The sequence below is a fragment of the Rutilus rutilus genome, assembly GCF_951802725.1.
Source record: "Rutilus rutilus genome assembly, chromosome: 4".
NCBI classification, from domain to species: Eukaryota; Metazoa; Chordata; class Actinopteri; order Cypriniformes; family Leuciscidae; genus Rutilus; species Rutilus rutilus.
In genome coordinates, this window is record NC_140212.1 from 37,101,867 (window position 1) to 37,119,824 (window position 17,958).

The window sequence follows — 17,958 nt, forward strand, 5'->3', positions numbered from 1 at the left end:
ATAATGTTTCTAAATGTTTTCCCCTATAAAGGCTTTTGTGATGGAACAAGAGAATGATGACATTTCCCATTTAATGTGTTTCTTCTTTAACTGAGAAACTCTTTTACTTTTGAAAGAAAAAGTTTTATCTGAATGTCAAATAAGCTGAACTTAAGGTTGATTCTTACATTTAAATTGTAATCTTAATTTGTGCATGTATTAATACACAGCCAGTCTGTGTAAATCATAAAACCAATACAGATTTATATGTTTTTGTGAAGGAATAAGAGAATGTTGAGGAGAATGTCCCTTAGATTGTTTCTTCTTTGACTGAGTACCTCCCCAGTTATATTATTTAAAAAATTTTTGCTAGTTTGCTGAGAGATGGGAAGGTTTGTTCATGATTTCTACACCAAACTAATTGTGTTATCGCTTTAATCTTTCTTTTTAATTGCTAATGTGAACTGTATTATTAACTTACCATAGCGTTATTAAATGTATTTCACCAATACATTCAGCTCTGAGTTATGTCATCTTTTATATATTCTTTCTACGTAAATTTCAATGCACTTTTGTGATTGTAACCTGCAGCGTGTGAACAGGACTTTTAATTTGGTTTCCGAGTGTGACGTCATAAGGCGGCGCCGCGCTCCCGCATCTGTTGTGATTCGGCTGAGGAAAGGTTTGTGTTTTAAGGTGTTTAACGCGATAGAAACCGTTTAATCGTCTTCAAGCGACGCCTACTGATTTAGGCATTATTCAGTTTAACAATGCATTGCTTTATCTAACATTTACTAACGTCGTGTGAGTAAAGTAACAATGAAAACTCGTGAATAAACAAAAGGTGCGTTTCAATTCGGTCTCTGGCGAGCAGTGAATCAAATACTTTTTCAAAATGATTCAGTTATTTGAAGCGTTATATTTCTATTTATATCTCTATTTCTACAAATCATTAAATACTCAAACTTCCTAATATATTAAATGTCTTTATAATTTGTAGTGCTAATTTCGAGTGCTTTTTGTCTAATCGGGTGATTTTAAGTACATGAAGTCTGACTGACTCCCTTAACTTACTAGTTTGCTGAACTACTGAACTAGAGCTGATTGAGATGCACACAGAGATTTAGTTTGGATTTATTTTTCTTTCTGTTCATTATTCTCATTTTAAACAGGACAAACACACACAAAACACAGAAAAATTCCTGGCGAGGGACTGAGATCCACATGACACTATTATAAAGATGGCGTTTATTAAAGAGGCGAGTGAAGACATGAAGACTGAAGAAACATCCAGAGTGAAACAAGAAGAAACGGAGGAACAAACAAAGATGGAGTTTATTAAAGAGGAGAATGAAGACATGAGGATTGAAGAAACATTCAGTGTGAAACATGAAGAAACTGAGGAACAAACAAAGATTGAGTTTATTAAAGAGGAGAGTGAAGACATGAGGATTGAAGAAACATTCAGTGTGAAACATGAAGAAACTGAGGAACAAACAGGTTAGTTTCAATACAAAACAAAATTCACTTTAAAGACAGGCTTTAAAACAAACTTAATGAAGTGGTCAAAATCATGTCTGCCCACTGATATTTTCGGGGTCATCTTATCTTATTCATGCTTTTCACTTTTCATATAATCAACATGAATATGAAAACAAAAAAATATTATTTTATTTAAACATGAATATGAAACTAAATCGTTTTTTAATGACTGGGCTACAACACAAAGGCTTATTATCCTAGGCTACAGAGAAATTTGATGTCGGTGCGTCTTGCCGGTGAGCATGTGGGGGGAGAGATACGATTTTCGATCAATCATCGAATATTATTTTGCTTGATATACCAATTCTTAATATTTGGTGTTTTAAATGCCTGTTTGAGATCTCTGTGAAAGTTTTAATTGTAGTGCCGCTTTCAGCGGTCACGTTTGTAACATTGTTTCTTCCTCATAAATACGAAACACGAAAAATAAAATAAAATGAATATATTATGTTCTGTGGAGAGCCGACCCCTCTTCATCCGGTGGGTATATTACTTTTGGTTTGTGCAGTGTAATTCATAGAATTACTAAAACATATTTTTTGTGGATCTGAGTGTCAGCCTACACAGCCCTTATAATCATAGATGACACCATGGGTTTTTATTTAAAAGAAAGAGCGTAGCCTATGTTTGTATGTAGGCCTATTTATATTCACAATACTTACTAAAATATAATTAATACCATTTTATTGCATTTGTATTAGTTGTTTGAAGAGTAAAAAAAAAATCGGTCGGTCTTAACGCAAGTTTACAACCGGCAAGTCGGTCGGACTAAAAGGGGAAAAAAAAAAATTTAATTGGGTTGGTCCTAAATTGACAGGGTCGGTCGGGTTACGGCAAACAAGAATATTTGTAAGGGTGCCTGGACACCAGGTTTGTTGTGCCTTGTAGGCATATACATGTAGGGCTGCATAAAATAATAATAATAACATGGCCTATAGCAGGCGGCCTATGAATCGTTAAAAAGGAACACTTCAGTAACTCTACACTAGAGAAAAATATATTGATTATCAAATGTTAGGCTACTTCAAATGTTTCCATTCGTTATGAAATGAGATTGGAGTAAAAACATGAAAGCCTAATGTTTGGCGCATTTGCTTTTCAAATGCACAGTGCGACTGACTCAAACTCACAGCGCGTGCAGAGAACATTTACTGAAGCGATCGAGCCGCTCCAAACTATGAAAGATTATTGTTACCATATTATACATATCTACATTTGAGCAGATATCCACAAACACAGTATTTAATAGTAATAGTTTATAGTAAACACAGGTCTAAATATTATAATATTCACCATATTAGAGTAAACACTCATACTAGCCTACTTTTATCATGCTGTGTTTTATTATCGAAAAATATTCTTGTGTCGTAAATTTGTGTAAATTTAGCATTGAAAGGTTGCCTACCTGTCTAGTTCACATTTCAACCTAGTCTAGTTTCTGTCTATATATAGATACATGTACGACATTAGGCTTCATGTTTTTACTCCAATCTCATTTCATAACGTAGCCTACATTTTAGTCTGGCACCAGTTTAACTAGTAGCTGAGTGGTTGACATAAGCCTGAAAAAAGTTTTTATTTTTTACTTCAAATATTAGGCATAAAAAATATTGAGTTGTGTTGTTCTGACTCTTGCATTTCCCCAAATATATGTGGTCTTTTAGATTTTGTATTTGAAATTGGATTTATTCACCAATTTGTTGCGTTCGTGCCTAAAATTGTCATACGGTGTGACATAAGTTATTCTATATAAAATGAAAATGGGATATACTCTCCCTAAGTAACTAACTTCAACATAAATCATTATCATTACTATCTTAAGATTTAACATTTCTTGTGTGCAGATTCATTAGATTTTGTATTGTTTTTCTAAATCATCATGCAAAGTAAGTCATCTCTCCTCAGCCTTTCCAAATATTTTAGATTAATTATGTTAAACCCGGTTATAAATCTATGAAAATGCTTGTGACTCTTGCTGATGCTATTTCTCTTGTGTTCTGTTGACTCTTTTATGATTTATAATTAAGTATTTTTACTGGCACAATTCTGAATGTCACACCAAATTATATAGTGTCACGCTATCCACAACTTTCCTGCGAGTCTTAATGGGCGTCGCCATGACACTCGATACTTCCTGTTGCCGGTATCTCAGTTCCGGTTTAGCGTAACGCTCAATGAAGCTTGCACACAAGGGATACTTGCGTCGCGGTACAAACGGGTGAAACTGATTACTGACAAGTAGTAATGCTGACAGATAAGCAATGGCTCCTTGTGGCTCAACGTGTACCGTTGTCAGGTGCACAAACAACACGCGAAAACTGAAGGATTTTATGAATGGGAGTTGTTTCCAACATAAACGGACCCTCTACGCAGAAAGAGTGTTTCTTGTAACGCTACTTAGAAAAAACTGCAGTACAACTGTATATATATTTTTAAGTGGTATGTGTATTGTTTTCAATAATGTGAAAATTAATTCGAGAATTAACTTGAATGTGCAGCAATTTGTACAAATAGATAGTATGTTGGCCTACTATATTGTAGCCATTAAATAAGAGCATTTAGTTACATATTTGTTCAAATATTATAATGTAATTTTTTCCATCTATGTTGATTATGAAAAGTGAACACCATGATCATCTTCATCTTTGCAGCAGACACTGACAGAAAACACTAGTTTATTAATAAAAAATCAATGCACGCGTGTCACTGGATTTACAAATGCATCTTGCTTATTGCACGCACACTCGGCACACATTTGATGTCGAAATAACGAGATATTGTGTTGAAATAACATTATTAATAATAAATCTTTAATAATATTTGATTGAATGCCGAATGTTGTGCTTGTTCAATTTAATAAAATTAATACTTTAATTGTGATCATTAAAATATTGAATATTAAATATTAAGTGGCCAATTTTTGCTCATTTATTAAAAGTATTTATATATATAATATATATAGCACCCCCTCAGCACATGTTAAAAAATTATCTGGCGCCGCCCCTGGTTATAACGGCCCACGTATTAAAAATGATTGGGTCTAAATTGGGCTTGGCTCATGTGTCGGGCCGGGCTCGGACACAACGGGCTCAGGTAGGGTCGGGCTTCATTTTTTGGGCCCGATCTAAGCTCTACTCCTCATTATCCAAGCAAATTGTTTGGGCTTGTTGAGGCTCTCTGTTAGCGGTATCTTCAGGATAACGTAAACCGGAAGTTCGTTACCGGCTTGTTCTACGTTGCCATAGCGATCACGGGAAAGGTCAGAGTTCGGGAAAGTCGTGGATATGATGAACTGCACCACTCCACAATTTGTCAATGTAAAAAACTGTATTTTATTTGCTTTCAACATTCAATTAATTCAATTCAGTTAACATTAATAAGACACACACACAAAAAAAAAAAAAATCAACAAACATACTAACATTGTTTTAAAACTTTAAAAATTATAAGAAACTCAGAAATATGAGTAAATCAAACACCATCTCACTTCAAGAACATACAACATGAACAATTTAAAATTAGAGGAGAGAGTGTGTGTTGTAACAACAATTCTAATTGTTAAACAGTAAAAAACAAATCAATTTACAATTAGTTGAATGTTTAAGATTGAAAATTCATAGATATTAGTAAAACCAGATACAGTAAAAAACATACAATGTATCATTTGCATATGAATTATCCAATGAATCTTTAAACAAAAACAAAAAATGTGTATTTCACATAGGATCTTTAAACATCAGTTGAAGCTGAAAAGCCGATAACATTTCAGCCCATATTAAACTTCAGCCAGTCAATCTTAGAAAGCTTGGTAGACTTGTGAAGAGGTTCTGGCTCAGATATTGTGCAAACTATTTGATCACAGCTGTAAAATATGCAGTCTGGTTTGTTTGGCCAGATGAAGTTATTCTTGTCACCAACTTGCTTCATGCAATTAATCTCTGCCTCGTTGTGACATATCTTCATGATCTGGCCCACATATGGCTTATCATCGTAGTTGACAATGACAAACTTTCCAACAGTGTAGCTGGTGTCATCATCAGAATCGGTGCATTCTGCTTCAGCTGGGTGGTTTGCTTCTTTTGGTTTCACACAGGTAACATCTTGGAGAAGAGCACTTTGCTGTTCCACATTGGCACTGCCGGCTTTAGAAGCAGAGACGTCATTGTGAAGTTTCTTCGGCTGATAACAAAGACACATCTCTGGGTACTTGCAAAAGCAACTCAGGCGTCTATATAGTATTTCCCCAGGTGAAAAGGAGAGCACTTTAAGTGTTACTAATTCCAATCACTGGGCACACTGTTGAAGGAAGCAAGCTATCCATGGAAGAGATTTCATCTTCTTCAACCCATTCAATGGTCACTCTTTCTGTGTTTTGGCAAAGATAGTTGAACAAATCTTTAGGTGTTTGAAGATCTCCAACCCATGGACATACTTGTCAGCAATACGTTTGAGAGCTCCGCCTACTCCATCAGGAGCCCCCTTGCCATGTGACCTCTCAGAAAAGTTCCAGGTAACCATTTTGAAACCCCAAGAGTATGGAATGCTGCTAAGAAGAAAGCAGTTTGCACGATTACGATACTGGGTTGCAGGACCATCACTTGGGATGTGGAGTGCATCAATTTCATGATCACTCTTGGCCTTAAAGTCCTCTATAACTGGCTTGATGTGAGCCCACACTGCCCTTTCATCATGTCTCAGAGACTGCGATATAGTTGCATAGCTCTGGGACCCACCAATACCATAGGCCACCCCTGTGTGTAGAGTTGCTTGTTGTCTGTTGCCTCCAAAGTGAAAGGCTTGAATTTCAGTGTTAAGCTTGCAAGCATAGTTTTCACTGAAATCAATATGAAGGACCATTTCATTGTTTTGCAAGTTCTCTTTGAGATGTCTGAACTCCCTAACCTGATGAATCCAATTGTAGTGATGACCAGCCAGTTCCTCGAGATCTTTCTGGATGACTACTAGCAGTTCTTCAATTGAACCCACTTTGGTTCTTTTAACCCAGTTCTTGTAGTTTTTTTTCTCCGACTGTAATAGGCTCTCTCTGCCACTGTTCCCATGTGACCCTCTCAGCGGGATTATGCTCTCTGAACTTAACCTCCTCAAAACAGCATTCTGTGCATTGCCGCCTCATGCACAAGTCCTTATATGATACAGTGTCACACCATATGACATTTTAATTGACATTTGTTGCGTCCGTTAGTGAAGCCAACAAATCTCCTGCAAGAAAAAAAGAGCGGTCGGCACACAGCTCAGCAGCGCGCCGCGCTATTGGTCATTTTCAGGTGACGTCATCCCGCAATGTTTCTTTAGGAGGAGGTTTGATCAGAAGTCACGTCTGCAGACCGCTGCAGCCACGTCTTGCCTTGCTTCTCCTTTTTTTTTTTTTTTGGTGAAATGGTTCGCTCATACTGCACAATGTTGCTACCAGAAAACATTTTTCTCTGCAATTCGAACGTAAAACGTCTGTACACAGTTTACCAGCAGTTTAGCTGCCAATCAACAGCGATCACACAAACTCAAAATTTAAGGCGGACCCACTTAAGGTGGTCTGATAATATGGCGTGAAACATAACATAAAGTTGTTTTAAAATAATAATTAAAAAAGATTATTGAAATCAATTTTATTCACAACCATGAACTTTATTTTAAACACCTTCTTTTGCTGTTTATTTTTTTTATCAGAAGGTTAACAATGATATACTGCAGGCCTAACTTTTAATCTGTATATCAGTATCTGAATTTTAAAATTAAAAAATACTATCAATTTTATTGTCTTTTACTGCTGATATTTGATTTTTTTTTTAATGGTATTTACTAGGGATGTCCCGATCAGGTTTTTTTGCCCTCGAGTCTGAGTCCGAGTCATTTGATTTTGAGTATCTGCCGATACCGAGTCCCGATCCGATACTTCTATAATACATAAAAAAAGAATAAAGAAGAGCGAAAAAACAGATCCAGCATGTTCCTTATTTTTTATTTAATTCACCTTATTTTAACATTCAACAACTCTGATAACAAACAGAGCACTTCTGTGAGGTAGCTTGAACAATCAAGTAATAAATAAATTCTTCACTTTTGGCCTTAAGTGCAACAGTAAATATAAAAAAGTCTAATATATAAACAAATAGCACCTCAACTTAAAATACCCGGGAGGCATGTAAACAAATAAAAAATAAAAGTGCCAGTGTTTGCAAAGCCAGTAATGTGCTTTTAGGAACTGCACTCCTAACTCTTACGTCGGTTTCACACTGCAGTGTAAGCATTTTTTCGCCGCCCATGTTAACAGATTAAACTAGTCTTTACAGCATTCACACCGCGCGCAGAGGTGGCGCAGCAGTGCGTAGAGCAGAGCAGGAGTGCCGCGATCGTTTGGGCGCCGAGTCTATTATTGCTGCGCTGCTTTTGCTGAATTAAAGTGACAATACATTGATCATGGCCAAAATACACCGCAGTTTTATCCAAAAAGTGCATTGATGATATCTATTGTGTTTTAAACAGTCAATCAAATGACCAACAGCAATGTAAAGAAAAAAAAAATGTCCAAAAACAAACTTGTTGCCATAACAATAAAAACAAAGATGAACCAAAAGTTATATAAATGAAATTATTAATAAAATAAGCTTCTTGACAAGTCTTTTCTCTTAAATGTATTTGAAAACGAAAAAAAGCAATGCCAACTTATCCATTATAGAGTAGGCTACTCTGTCTGTACACAACCCGCGGTTCAGCGCAAAATCTACAGATTTATGCTGTGAATTCCAATGTGCACAACCCCAAAAGATGTAGTTTTACTCAAATAATACCATAAAATCTAAGGTTTTCAGACATTTTCAACATTACAATATTTAATTGTAAAATGTATGCATATTTATTTGTTTTCACAGAAAATATTTATAATTTCAACATTTTATCCAGTCTCACAATTAACGGTTATTCAATCTATTTAATACAGTAAAAGGAAGGTTTTGGTTTTACGCTCCATTACCGTTGGAATTTGACGGTGTTTTGCTGTATATTTTACTGACTTTTTTTACAGTGTAGGTAGATAAAGGCGACACTTTACAGTCAGATGCTCCAGGTCCGGAGAGCAGTGAGTGTCTGTAGTCTTAGTGACTGTGTATCAGCTTTTTTTTGCACACACTAGGGGTGTAACGATACATCAATATGGATCGATGCATCGATATAACGTCTAACGATACGATGTATCGATTCCACACATAAAATATCGATATACACCTTTATTTTGACACTCTCCACATTCTCACGTAACATCCTTCCACCAAAGCGCACATTTTCGTTTACTCACCATACTGTCTGCCGGTGTGTCTTTATAACGTTAATCTCCTCATCTGAAATAGACGCCTGACAAGACTGACTGAACCCTAAACAAGTTTTTTCACAAAAGCCGGTATTGTTCACTGTCAAGGCATCGCGAGTTCCTGTTTTACAGCAGAAACAGACAAGCAGTCGCACCCTTGTTGGTGAACACAACACGATAAGTCCGTTTTAGCGACTCAGCGCGCAGTATTCAGGTCAGATGTCACTTTGAAAAGACGCGCTGGCTAAGAGGAGTTTCGTCAAAGCTGACTAAAAGTGATCGAGGATGGATCATTTCAATGAACTTGATAAACCCGTAATCAGGGCCGGTTCTAGACATTAGGAGGCCCTAGGCAAAATTCATATTGGAGGCCCCCCACCCCCAATAAAAAACATTTGAAACAAATATGATTCCTAACCTTAATTTTATACAACATTTAATTTTAAATGTAGTATATTTTTACTTATACAGTAGGCTACATATGTTTGGACAAATTACTATTTTGAATGTTTTTGAAAGAAGTCTCTTATGCTCATCAAGCCTGGATTTATTTGATCAAAAATACAGAAAAATAATATAGTGAAATATTATTAAATAATGGTTTTCTATTTTACTATACTTCAAAATATATTTCTGTGGTGCACAGATGAATTTAGTGTCACGTGATCCTTCAGAAAACTTTAATATTCTGATTTATTATCAAATGTTAGACATTGTGCTTAATATTTATTTTATAACCTGTGATACTTTTATTCAGGATCTTTTTATTTTTAAAAAGTTGTTTTAAAAAAGTCTTCACTATCACTTTTTATATATTTAACACATCCTTGCTGAATATTCTTTTCTGTTTTTTTTTTTTTTTTTATCAAATAAATGCAGGCTTGTAGAGCATAATATGAAACTTTAAACATTAAAAATAGTAATGGGTCCAGACTTTTTACCGGTACTGTACATATTAATCAAACTTTATCTAAGGTAATCTCTTTTTTGTTTAATGAAGATGTTATTGTTGTTGTTGTTATTTTGCTGTTTTATTAAATTTATTCACAGTTCCAGAATACCACTTCAGTAGATGAACCATAAGTGCTTTTATCATTTTTTTTCATAGCTGCGGTTTGGGCAGGTTTTTTTCCTCCCATTTAATCAATATTGACTGCAGATATTGTGATATTATGTATTGCATTGTTACCTTAAATATGCTATACACAAATCAAGTGGAAGAGAAAGACACGATCGCTACTGAGCAGAAAAAAAGTTGTTGTTTTTTAAACTCATCAGCAGAATTTAGAAGATAGACCCATAGATATGAGATCCTTTATTTGAAACATTTAAAAATGCTGTAGTGTGTTGGCTTTTTAACTTTCAATACAAACGTCTTCTCTTTTACTTTTGTAGCTTTTTTACTAGTCAGCTCCCGACGCGATGTTATTCATTGTACGCGCAAATTCAAAGCGTCGCGTCTGGGCACGTTAATGACGCTCGCGCTCTTTTAAACTCGTAATAAAGCGGTGAATGATTTTTCCAGAAATGACGCTGATCTACAGTACAAGTTTATATTTAGAATACATTGCAATCACTCCAAAATAGATGACGGCAACTCACACACCTGCATTACGAGCTGTGCTTCTTTGAGTGCCTATTTAGGCTTTTGCTTCGCAGCACCTGATGGATGCGTTCGTTACACAAACATTCAGAAGCCGGCACCCGCTTTGAAACGGAAACATTAATTGGTTAAACTGCAGATGAGTGACAATTCAACAATATCCAATGAACAATGAGGCTAGTATTTCTGTCCGTCTTGACTGGTGGACTATATATATAGGGGATGTTACGGTTATGGAGGCCCCTCCTCAACGCCCGAGGCCCTAGGCAATCGCCTGCTCTGCCTATAGCTAGCGTCGGCCCTGCCCGTAATATCTCCTTAGGGGCGTAATAGGAAAATAAAAGCTGAAACATTTTCACGGAACCTTACTAAGCAGCTCGTTTAGTGGTGAGGGAAAAGCTCACTGTATTGCGTGTACGTTAATCACAACAACAAAGTTTGTCAGGCGTCTTAACGTTATGTCAGCTGAGGAGATTAACGGTACAAAGGTTAACCGAGTATTTTATTATTTATCAAAGCAATTACTTGGTTTTGTTTGACTCAGAAAGATGAAATGTGAATGTATCTGCTCTGCTAAAAAAAAAAGAGAACTTTTAACATATTAAAGCATACTTTCAATTAACTTTAATTTTGTAATTTACCTGTATTTTTTAAGTTATTATTATTATTATTATTATTAATCAAAACAACCCAGCTGCAGTTTGATTGATATTACTTGGAATGCACAATAATAATAAAAAAAACATGATTTATGAAAATGAACAAGAACGGAGTACTTGCAAATGACCTGTTGTAGATGTCCCAATTGGGAGAGGGTGTGCAATTTTCAAAGAGTTTAATTAACCGTTCATGTTATATATTTTGGTTGCATTTGTGAGTTAATAAAACCGTAACTGGTTGTGTGAACATAATATCTAAATATCGATTAATCGATCGATATAGCCCTGAATCGAATCGTAATCGTATCGCAGAATATTTTGAGGTATCGGCAAATATCGTATCGCTGGCTGAGAGAATCGATATCGTATCGTATCGTGATGAACTGTCCGATTTACACCCCTAGTACACACACAGTCCTCCTCCCCTGCTCTTACCGGAGTCGCTCGTCCTGTCAGCCCAGTGTGTAGCATGGCCTGCTAGCTGGATGGCCTCCTCTGGGATTGTTGCGTTGAGCCACGTCTCCGTGATCACCAGGACACAACAGTCCTGTATGTTTTTCTATGCGGACATGGTGAGTTCCAGCTCTTCCATCTTGTTTGGTTGTGATTGTACGTTTGCCACGAAGAGACTCGGCAGTGGTGATCTGTGTGGGTCTCGTGCTAGCCTAGCACATACACTGGCTCTACGGTCTCGCTTCTGCCTTCTGTCTCTACGCCGCCTCCGTCGTCGCCCAGCGGGAACAGTAATCCACGGAGACCCCGGTGGCCTCGCTATCTCCGTCGGGAAGTCATGGTGGTCAAAGACACCGCTGATGTACATCAAATCAATGTCTATCAGTTCGTGTTGGCTGTATCTTATGTTTACATTAGCATACATAACACTCACTAACAAGTAAACTTACAGAAAACCTATTAACGAGAGCGCTGAGCTGCAGCATGTACACGCACCGCCATCGTTACGTTTAATTTTGCATGACGCTGCACGGATGCACACTAGTAGGTGTCAGTATAATTGAGTGTAACTCTGGCCAACGCAAGATTCTCATCATAAAGAGTCATCATAGGTAAAGGGTGAAGGGATCCTTGTCTGCGAAATCAGTTTTTAATGCCACCTCTTGAGCCCCATGTCTTTTGTTGGATTTAAGGGCGAACCAAACACAAATTAATCTTCCAGATGATTCGTTCAAACATAATTTCACACAAAACTCAACACTCCAGACCCCAAATCAACCATCCAGGATATAAAATCCAGGCTTCAGCCAGTCTTAGCTAACCAACGAGAACCCCCAGCTAAGTACTAACCAAGATAACAGAGGTTGTTTGATCCCAGGACAAAATATCTAAAACAGACCTTCTTCTTAAGGACCTCTGAACGACCCCAGGGTGAAATCTCTTAAAACCACAGAGACTGAGTGTAACAAGTTCAAAATAATGTTGGATGGAAGAAGACGGGCTCGACTTGACTGAGACTCGTGTTTTATTTCACAACAAGTAGATCACACAAAAACATAAATCCACGCTGCGTGCGCTCTCAGTAACTCAGTCCACCAGTGCTCTCCAGAGCTTTCTCACACTGTCACAAGAGTCTCAGTCAGTCCCCTCTATGCCACTTCTCATCTCCCAGGTGGCATTTATGGTCTCTTCACACCAATTACTGAAACAAGACCAAAGGTGTTTGTCATTTGCACTTGACCCACTTAGGCCGCGCTTGTCTTCCTATTCGCTTTCCCAGTCACAGACCACCACGCCTTCCTTGCCACACGAGACTTTAAATATCAAAATACATAAAATCATCCCAAAACAGTTACTGACAGACTTATAATCGAACATCGTTCAACTAAATACTTTTATATCATGTCTACAAACTATATATGTGACTATTATGCTTAGATCACATAAAAGTCATGCAATTGTTGTAACTATTGAATGGTTCATTTAAAATATGCCTTGCTTGGTACCATTGTGTGTGGCTGTTCATATTTCAGAAAATGGCTTGATTGAAATCAGTGTAAAATGTATCATTCGTATGATAGGAATCATGTCTAAACTGTACTCTCTGCTAGAGCGGAGACCACAGATAACGCATGATTTACGACTAGAGGGGAAGAAGATGGCACAGCTCAAAAACCCAGCCTAAGAAACGACAGAAGGGTTAAATTAATTATTGATGGTTCGTTAAAGTCATGTTTAATAAGTGCATATATTGCTAGAAACTTGGGATTTAATCATCTCACTATTAAAACTCATTCTTTCTTTCTTTCCTTCTGCTACTTGTATGAATGTGCGTGTGTTTGTGTTAGACAGTTTTATGTGTTAGAATAATCAAAAGTCTTGCTTGTATTAAGAGAAGTGTTTTTGTGTTATGTGCTTACAAATTGAATGTTTTAAATTGCTAAGTTCTAAGGTACCTTGCTAATAAATAGTGTTTCCAATTCCACTAAATTGACCTGTTTGACCCTTACACATTATTTTACCTTTATGTTGTCACTTTCCTTTGTCCCTCCTTTGCATATGGATAGAAAATGTCTGTCTAGCATTGCAGGTGTTATGAAGGAGTGTCAATGATCTCTTAATGACAATAAGAATTACTGAGAGTAAATCCTCACACGTGCGCCCACACCATTCTCTTAAAATGCACGTAAATGCAGATTTTACCAGTGAACTCCATTCTCGTTTCTGCTATCCCAAGTCATCAACCACATGTGCATTATAACGTATTAAGATAGGACTGTTAAACAGATTGTAAACTAAGGAAGATGGACGGTAGTGGTGAGTGCTCAGGCTCTGGCATTCTCAATGCTGTCAATATATAAGTCTGCCACCCCGTCAAAAATTAAAGTCTCACAACAACCAGAGAGGCAGGACTTTTGTGAAGCCATACGTCACTTCTGAGTTCGTTTTGGTGGTGCAAATGCATCCTGGAAACCTTTCAAGAAGAGTTTGCCACCCCTGGTGTGTAGGATCTAATATGCATGTTATTAGTTTATGAGTCTAAATGTTTGTGCTTTGTGGCATTAAACTGGGATTAACTTTTCTGTCTCTTTTCGCCTCAGACCTGATGCCGTTGAAAGAGGAGAGTCAAGATCTGAATGAAATGGAAGAGCAAGATCAGTACAAGACACATCATGATATCATAACTGAAGAAAAGTCTTTGAATTGCTCACAGGCTGAAACAACTTCCTCACTAAAAATGGCTCAAAATACACCAAAGACAGGGACTATAGGCAATTTCACCTGCCACCTGTGTGGACTAAGTTTCAAAAAGCAAGGACACCTTGAAGTCCACATGAAAGTTCACACTGGAAGGAAGCTTTACCCCTGCCAAGAGTGTGGAGTAACTTTCAATCAACAAGGAAACCTTAAAGTGCACATGAGAATTCACACTGGAGAGAAGCCTTTCACCTGCTCTCAATGTGGAAAGACTTTCAGGCAAAAAGGAAACCTTAAAATGCACATGACAGTTCACACTAGAAGGAGGAAGCTTCACCCCTGCCAAGAGTGTGGAGTAATTTTCAATCAACAAGGAAACCTTAAAAAACATATGAGAATTCACAGTGGAGAGAAGCGTTTCACCTGCTCTCAGTGTGGAAAGACTTTCAGGCACAAAGGAAACCTTAAAATGCACATGAGAGTTCACACTGAAGAGGGCCCTTATATCTGCCAACTGTGTGGAGTGAGTTTCAGGCAAAAACAAAAACTAACTTGCCACTTAATAGTTCATAATGGAGAGGAGCCTTACACCTGCCAACAGTGTGGAACAAGTTTCACTAAGAAAGGAAACCTTACAAAACACATGAGAGTTCACAAAGAAAAGAATCCTCTGATATGCCAACAGTGTGGAAATACTTTTAATCAACTTGGAAACCTTAAAGTCCACATGAAAATTCATGCTGGGGAGAAGTAGAGTAAAGAAAAGTAAAGTTAACATTTGTATGTTAGTGTTTATACAAATTCAAGTATGCAAGACCGACACTTTATGTACTGATACACTCATGAGATCGCGTTACACACTTAATTTGTAACAGCAAGATTTATAAATGATATGAAACATATTTATGTGTGATAAATAGTTTAGGCTTTAGATTAGGGGATGCAGAAAGCTCTGTATAATGATTTATTCATGCGTTTACTGCAGTGTAAGTGCTGACTGGTGAGGGTACAGACAGCTGTCTTCTCTGATACACATGGACTCTTTAATTGCTGTGAACCTGATGTGAGCTTCAGTGGAATGGAAAACTGGTTCACATTATCACTCATTAACACAAGTTTGTGCTGAAGAGTGAAAAGACTTAACACAACCCACTGCAATCCCCTGACTGTAAATGTTTATTTGCTTGAAAACTAATAAATTACTCTTTAAAACATTGCTTTAACACTTGCATGTTTGTGCTTTTGAACACAGACCTGCTTACAACTTCACAATGCATCAATAAACTATATACTGATGATTTACCATTGGTTTGATCATTGTTTTTTCATTATTAACCATTGATTGAGATAATGATGCTAAAACAAGGTTGACATAATAATATATCAACTAGGCCTAGTAACTTAACCATCTACTAATGATCTGATTTTATATAATTCATGATTTACTTCTTTTTTTTTAAGATCATTTAAAAACATATTTGTAAATAATTAGCATATCACTTAGTAATCATTTTTGAATGTACAGTCATGTTTTGACAGCCCACCGGGCCGATGGAGGACGCTGCTGAGTCATCATTAAATCAGTATTCTGTTATTTCATAACCACTTGATTAACCAACACTATAACTTGGCATTGCAGTAGTGTGGAAAAATGACTGCTTTAAGGCCCTTTCACACCAGACGCATAACAAAAAAGCGAATAGTTCACGTCAAAACCATTCACATCTATCCGCGACGCGAATTTGCAACGTCCAGAGTTTCAACATTCCAAAACTTTCGTGCCGACAGCTGAGAAAACATGGACACTTCATCATCATCATCATCCAGTGAAGATGAGCTTTTCATATTCTTTAAAAGACAGAAAGACTCTCCTTTTTCTCACATAGGTGTTCCTGAGGTTTTTCCAGTTTTTTTTCCGTCTTCAACTAAACACAGTGTGTTTTGTAATGTCAATACACATTACATGTAACACACGAAGTAACAAGTTAAAAACATTCGACTAGAAACTGTAGATATCACACAAAGAATGTATAGTAATACTATAAGCAGCCCTAAATAGTCTCACTACATTTTGTTACATTTTCAAAGTAAACACGGTCTCTTGCCTCTATCTTTGACGATAATAGTGTTAACTTTCTATCCCAAATGTAGTTTAGCCTGCTAGCCTACACAGCATAGGACTTTACAACGACTAAAACTGTCACACAAAATACTCACAGTTGTGATAACCGAGTTGGTTGGCAATGCTATGCCACACAATCGTTGTCCTTGTAGTATGTGGTTGGCTGAAGCCTTTTCTGTCGCCGCAAAAGTAAACAAAAACCGACATCGAAGCGGAAAATTTATTTAAAAAAATTCGCCGCAGCACATTCGCGTTCGGTGTGGAAGCACTCATTACACAAACAGCTGATCAAAAAATAAAACCATCGCGCGAATCGTGCGTCAAAATCGTGTCCAGTGTGAAAGGACCTTGAAATGTGGTCTGTAAAGGCCTCATAAGGAGTCTTTTTTTCACACACTGTTGAAAAGGTCTCAACTGGCAGAATACAAGAAGCATATTTGTTTCAGTTTGAGACAAAACTATACCAAGTTTTTTGTATGAAAGGTTGCTGCCAAGTATACAGATTAGGCTTTTGTGTCATGTTTTGGTTTGTAACTTCTTGAAACATAAAAACGCTTTTTTTGACCCTCAATATATTCTTTCTAATAGTCATTGTGTCATATTAGTCATGAATAATAACAAAATAAATCAATAAATTGTATACTTTTGTGTGGGTTCTATTTAAATATTTTTTTTTTAAATTGTAAAGGTTTTCTATCAAATGCGACCATGCACTTGTTAATAACCCTTATTGACAACAAAAATATTGTAGAACAATGAGTCAAGTCAAGTCATCTTCATTTATATAGCGCTTTTAACAATGTAGATTGTTCCAAAGCAGCTTTACATTGATAATAGGATATTAAAGTAAAGTGTTTTTAAAGTGAATGCAGTAAAGTGGGTTTATAGCAGCTCTAGAATAAAGTTATTGTCCAGCTAAAGTTAGTTTGATTGATTCACTTCCCTCGCAACAATCATTAGTTGTTAACTTAGAGGCCGCTAACACGACACCATTTTAAGTCAAGTCAAGTCACCTTTATTTATATAGCGCTTTTTACAATACAGATTGTATCAAAGCAGCTACACAGTGCTAACATGAAAATAATACAACAAAGTTTGTTTCTAGAAGAAAATTGCATCATCGTCCACCTTAACCCTCTGGGGTCTGAGGTGTTTTTGGGGTCCTTGAGATGTTCTGACATGCCCTGACATTTGTGCTTTTTTCAGTTGCTTATAAACATAGTAATGGCAAAAAAAAATTACACACTATTTAGCACAAACAGGGCTACCATAATATGTGAGCAACAAGAATGTACATGTCTGCATTTTTGAGAGAATAATGTTTATGCGTGGTTATTGAAAAAACTAAAAACTAAAGTTTCTGAAATAAGACCACAAAACACACACTAAATATGTGCCAATAAGACTTTTGTCTAATGGATGTCATCGCCTAGTGTTTTTTCTTCAAAATTATGTGAAAATCACCCTGCCTAATCCTTCACATAACACAATACATTGATTTGAATTTTGCAAAGCACTTTCTGTTTGGAAAGGCCATATGCGGAGTGGGCGTCACAGATCATGCATATGTAGTGGTTCACAC

General features: G+C 36.7%; 1 protein-coding gene across 2 annotated transcripts; it reads left to right on the forward strand.

Annotated features, from left to right (window-relative positions):
* The first annotated feature begins 605 nt into the window (after positions 1 to 605).
* Positions 606 to 16,986, forward strand: LOC311290131 (uncharacterized protein). Of its 2 annotated transcripts, none has more exons than XM_084408452.1 (3): positions 606 to 661; positions 1,152 to 1,479; positions 14,158 to 16,986. In XM_084408452.1, exons 2-3 carry the CDS (start codon positions 1,221 to 1,223, stop codon positions 15,006 to 15,008), a joined length of 1,110 nt encoding a protein of 369 aa, XP_084264578.1. In that variant the 5' UTR covers positions 606 to 661; positions 1,152 to 1,220; the 3' UTR covers positions 15,009 to 16,986. The 2 variants fall into 2 exon arrangements, with proteins under 2 accessions (XP_084264578.1, XP_084264579.1); XM_084408453.1 differs by having other exon boundaries at positions 640 to 823; positions 14,158 to 15,557.
* The last annotated feature ends 972 nt before the right edge of the window (positions 16,987 to 17,958 follow it).

Excerpts from the sequence above, each read along its gene's own strand:
- LOC311290131 (XM_084408452.1), top strand. The coding sequence starts at position 1,221 with ATGGCGTTTATTAAAGAGGCGAGTGAAGACATGAAGACTGAAGAAACA. Across the intron at positions 1,480-14,157 it reads AGAAACTGAGGAACAAACAG|ACCTGATGCCGTTGAAAGAG; the intron begins GTTAGTTTCAAT and ends TTTTCGCCTCAG.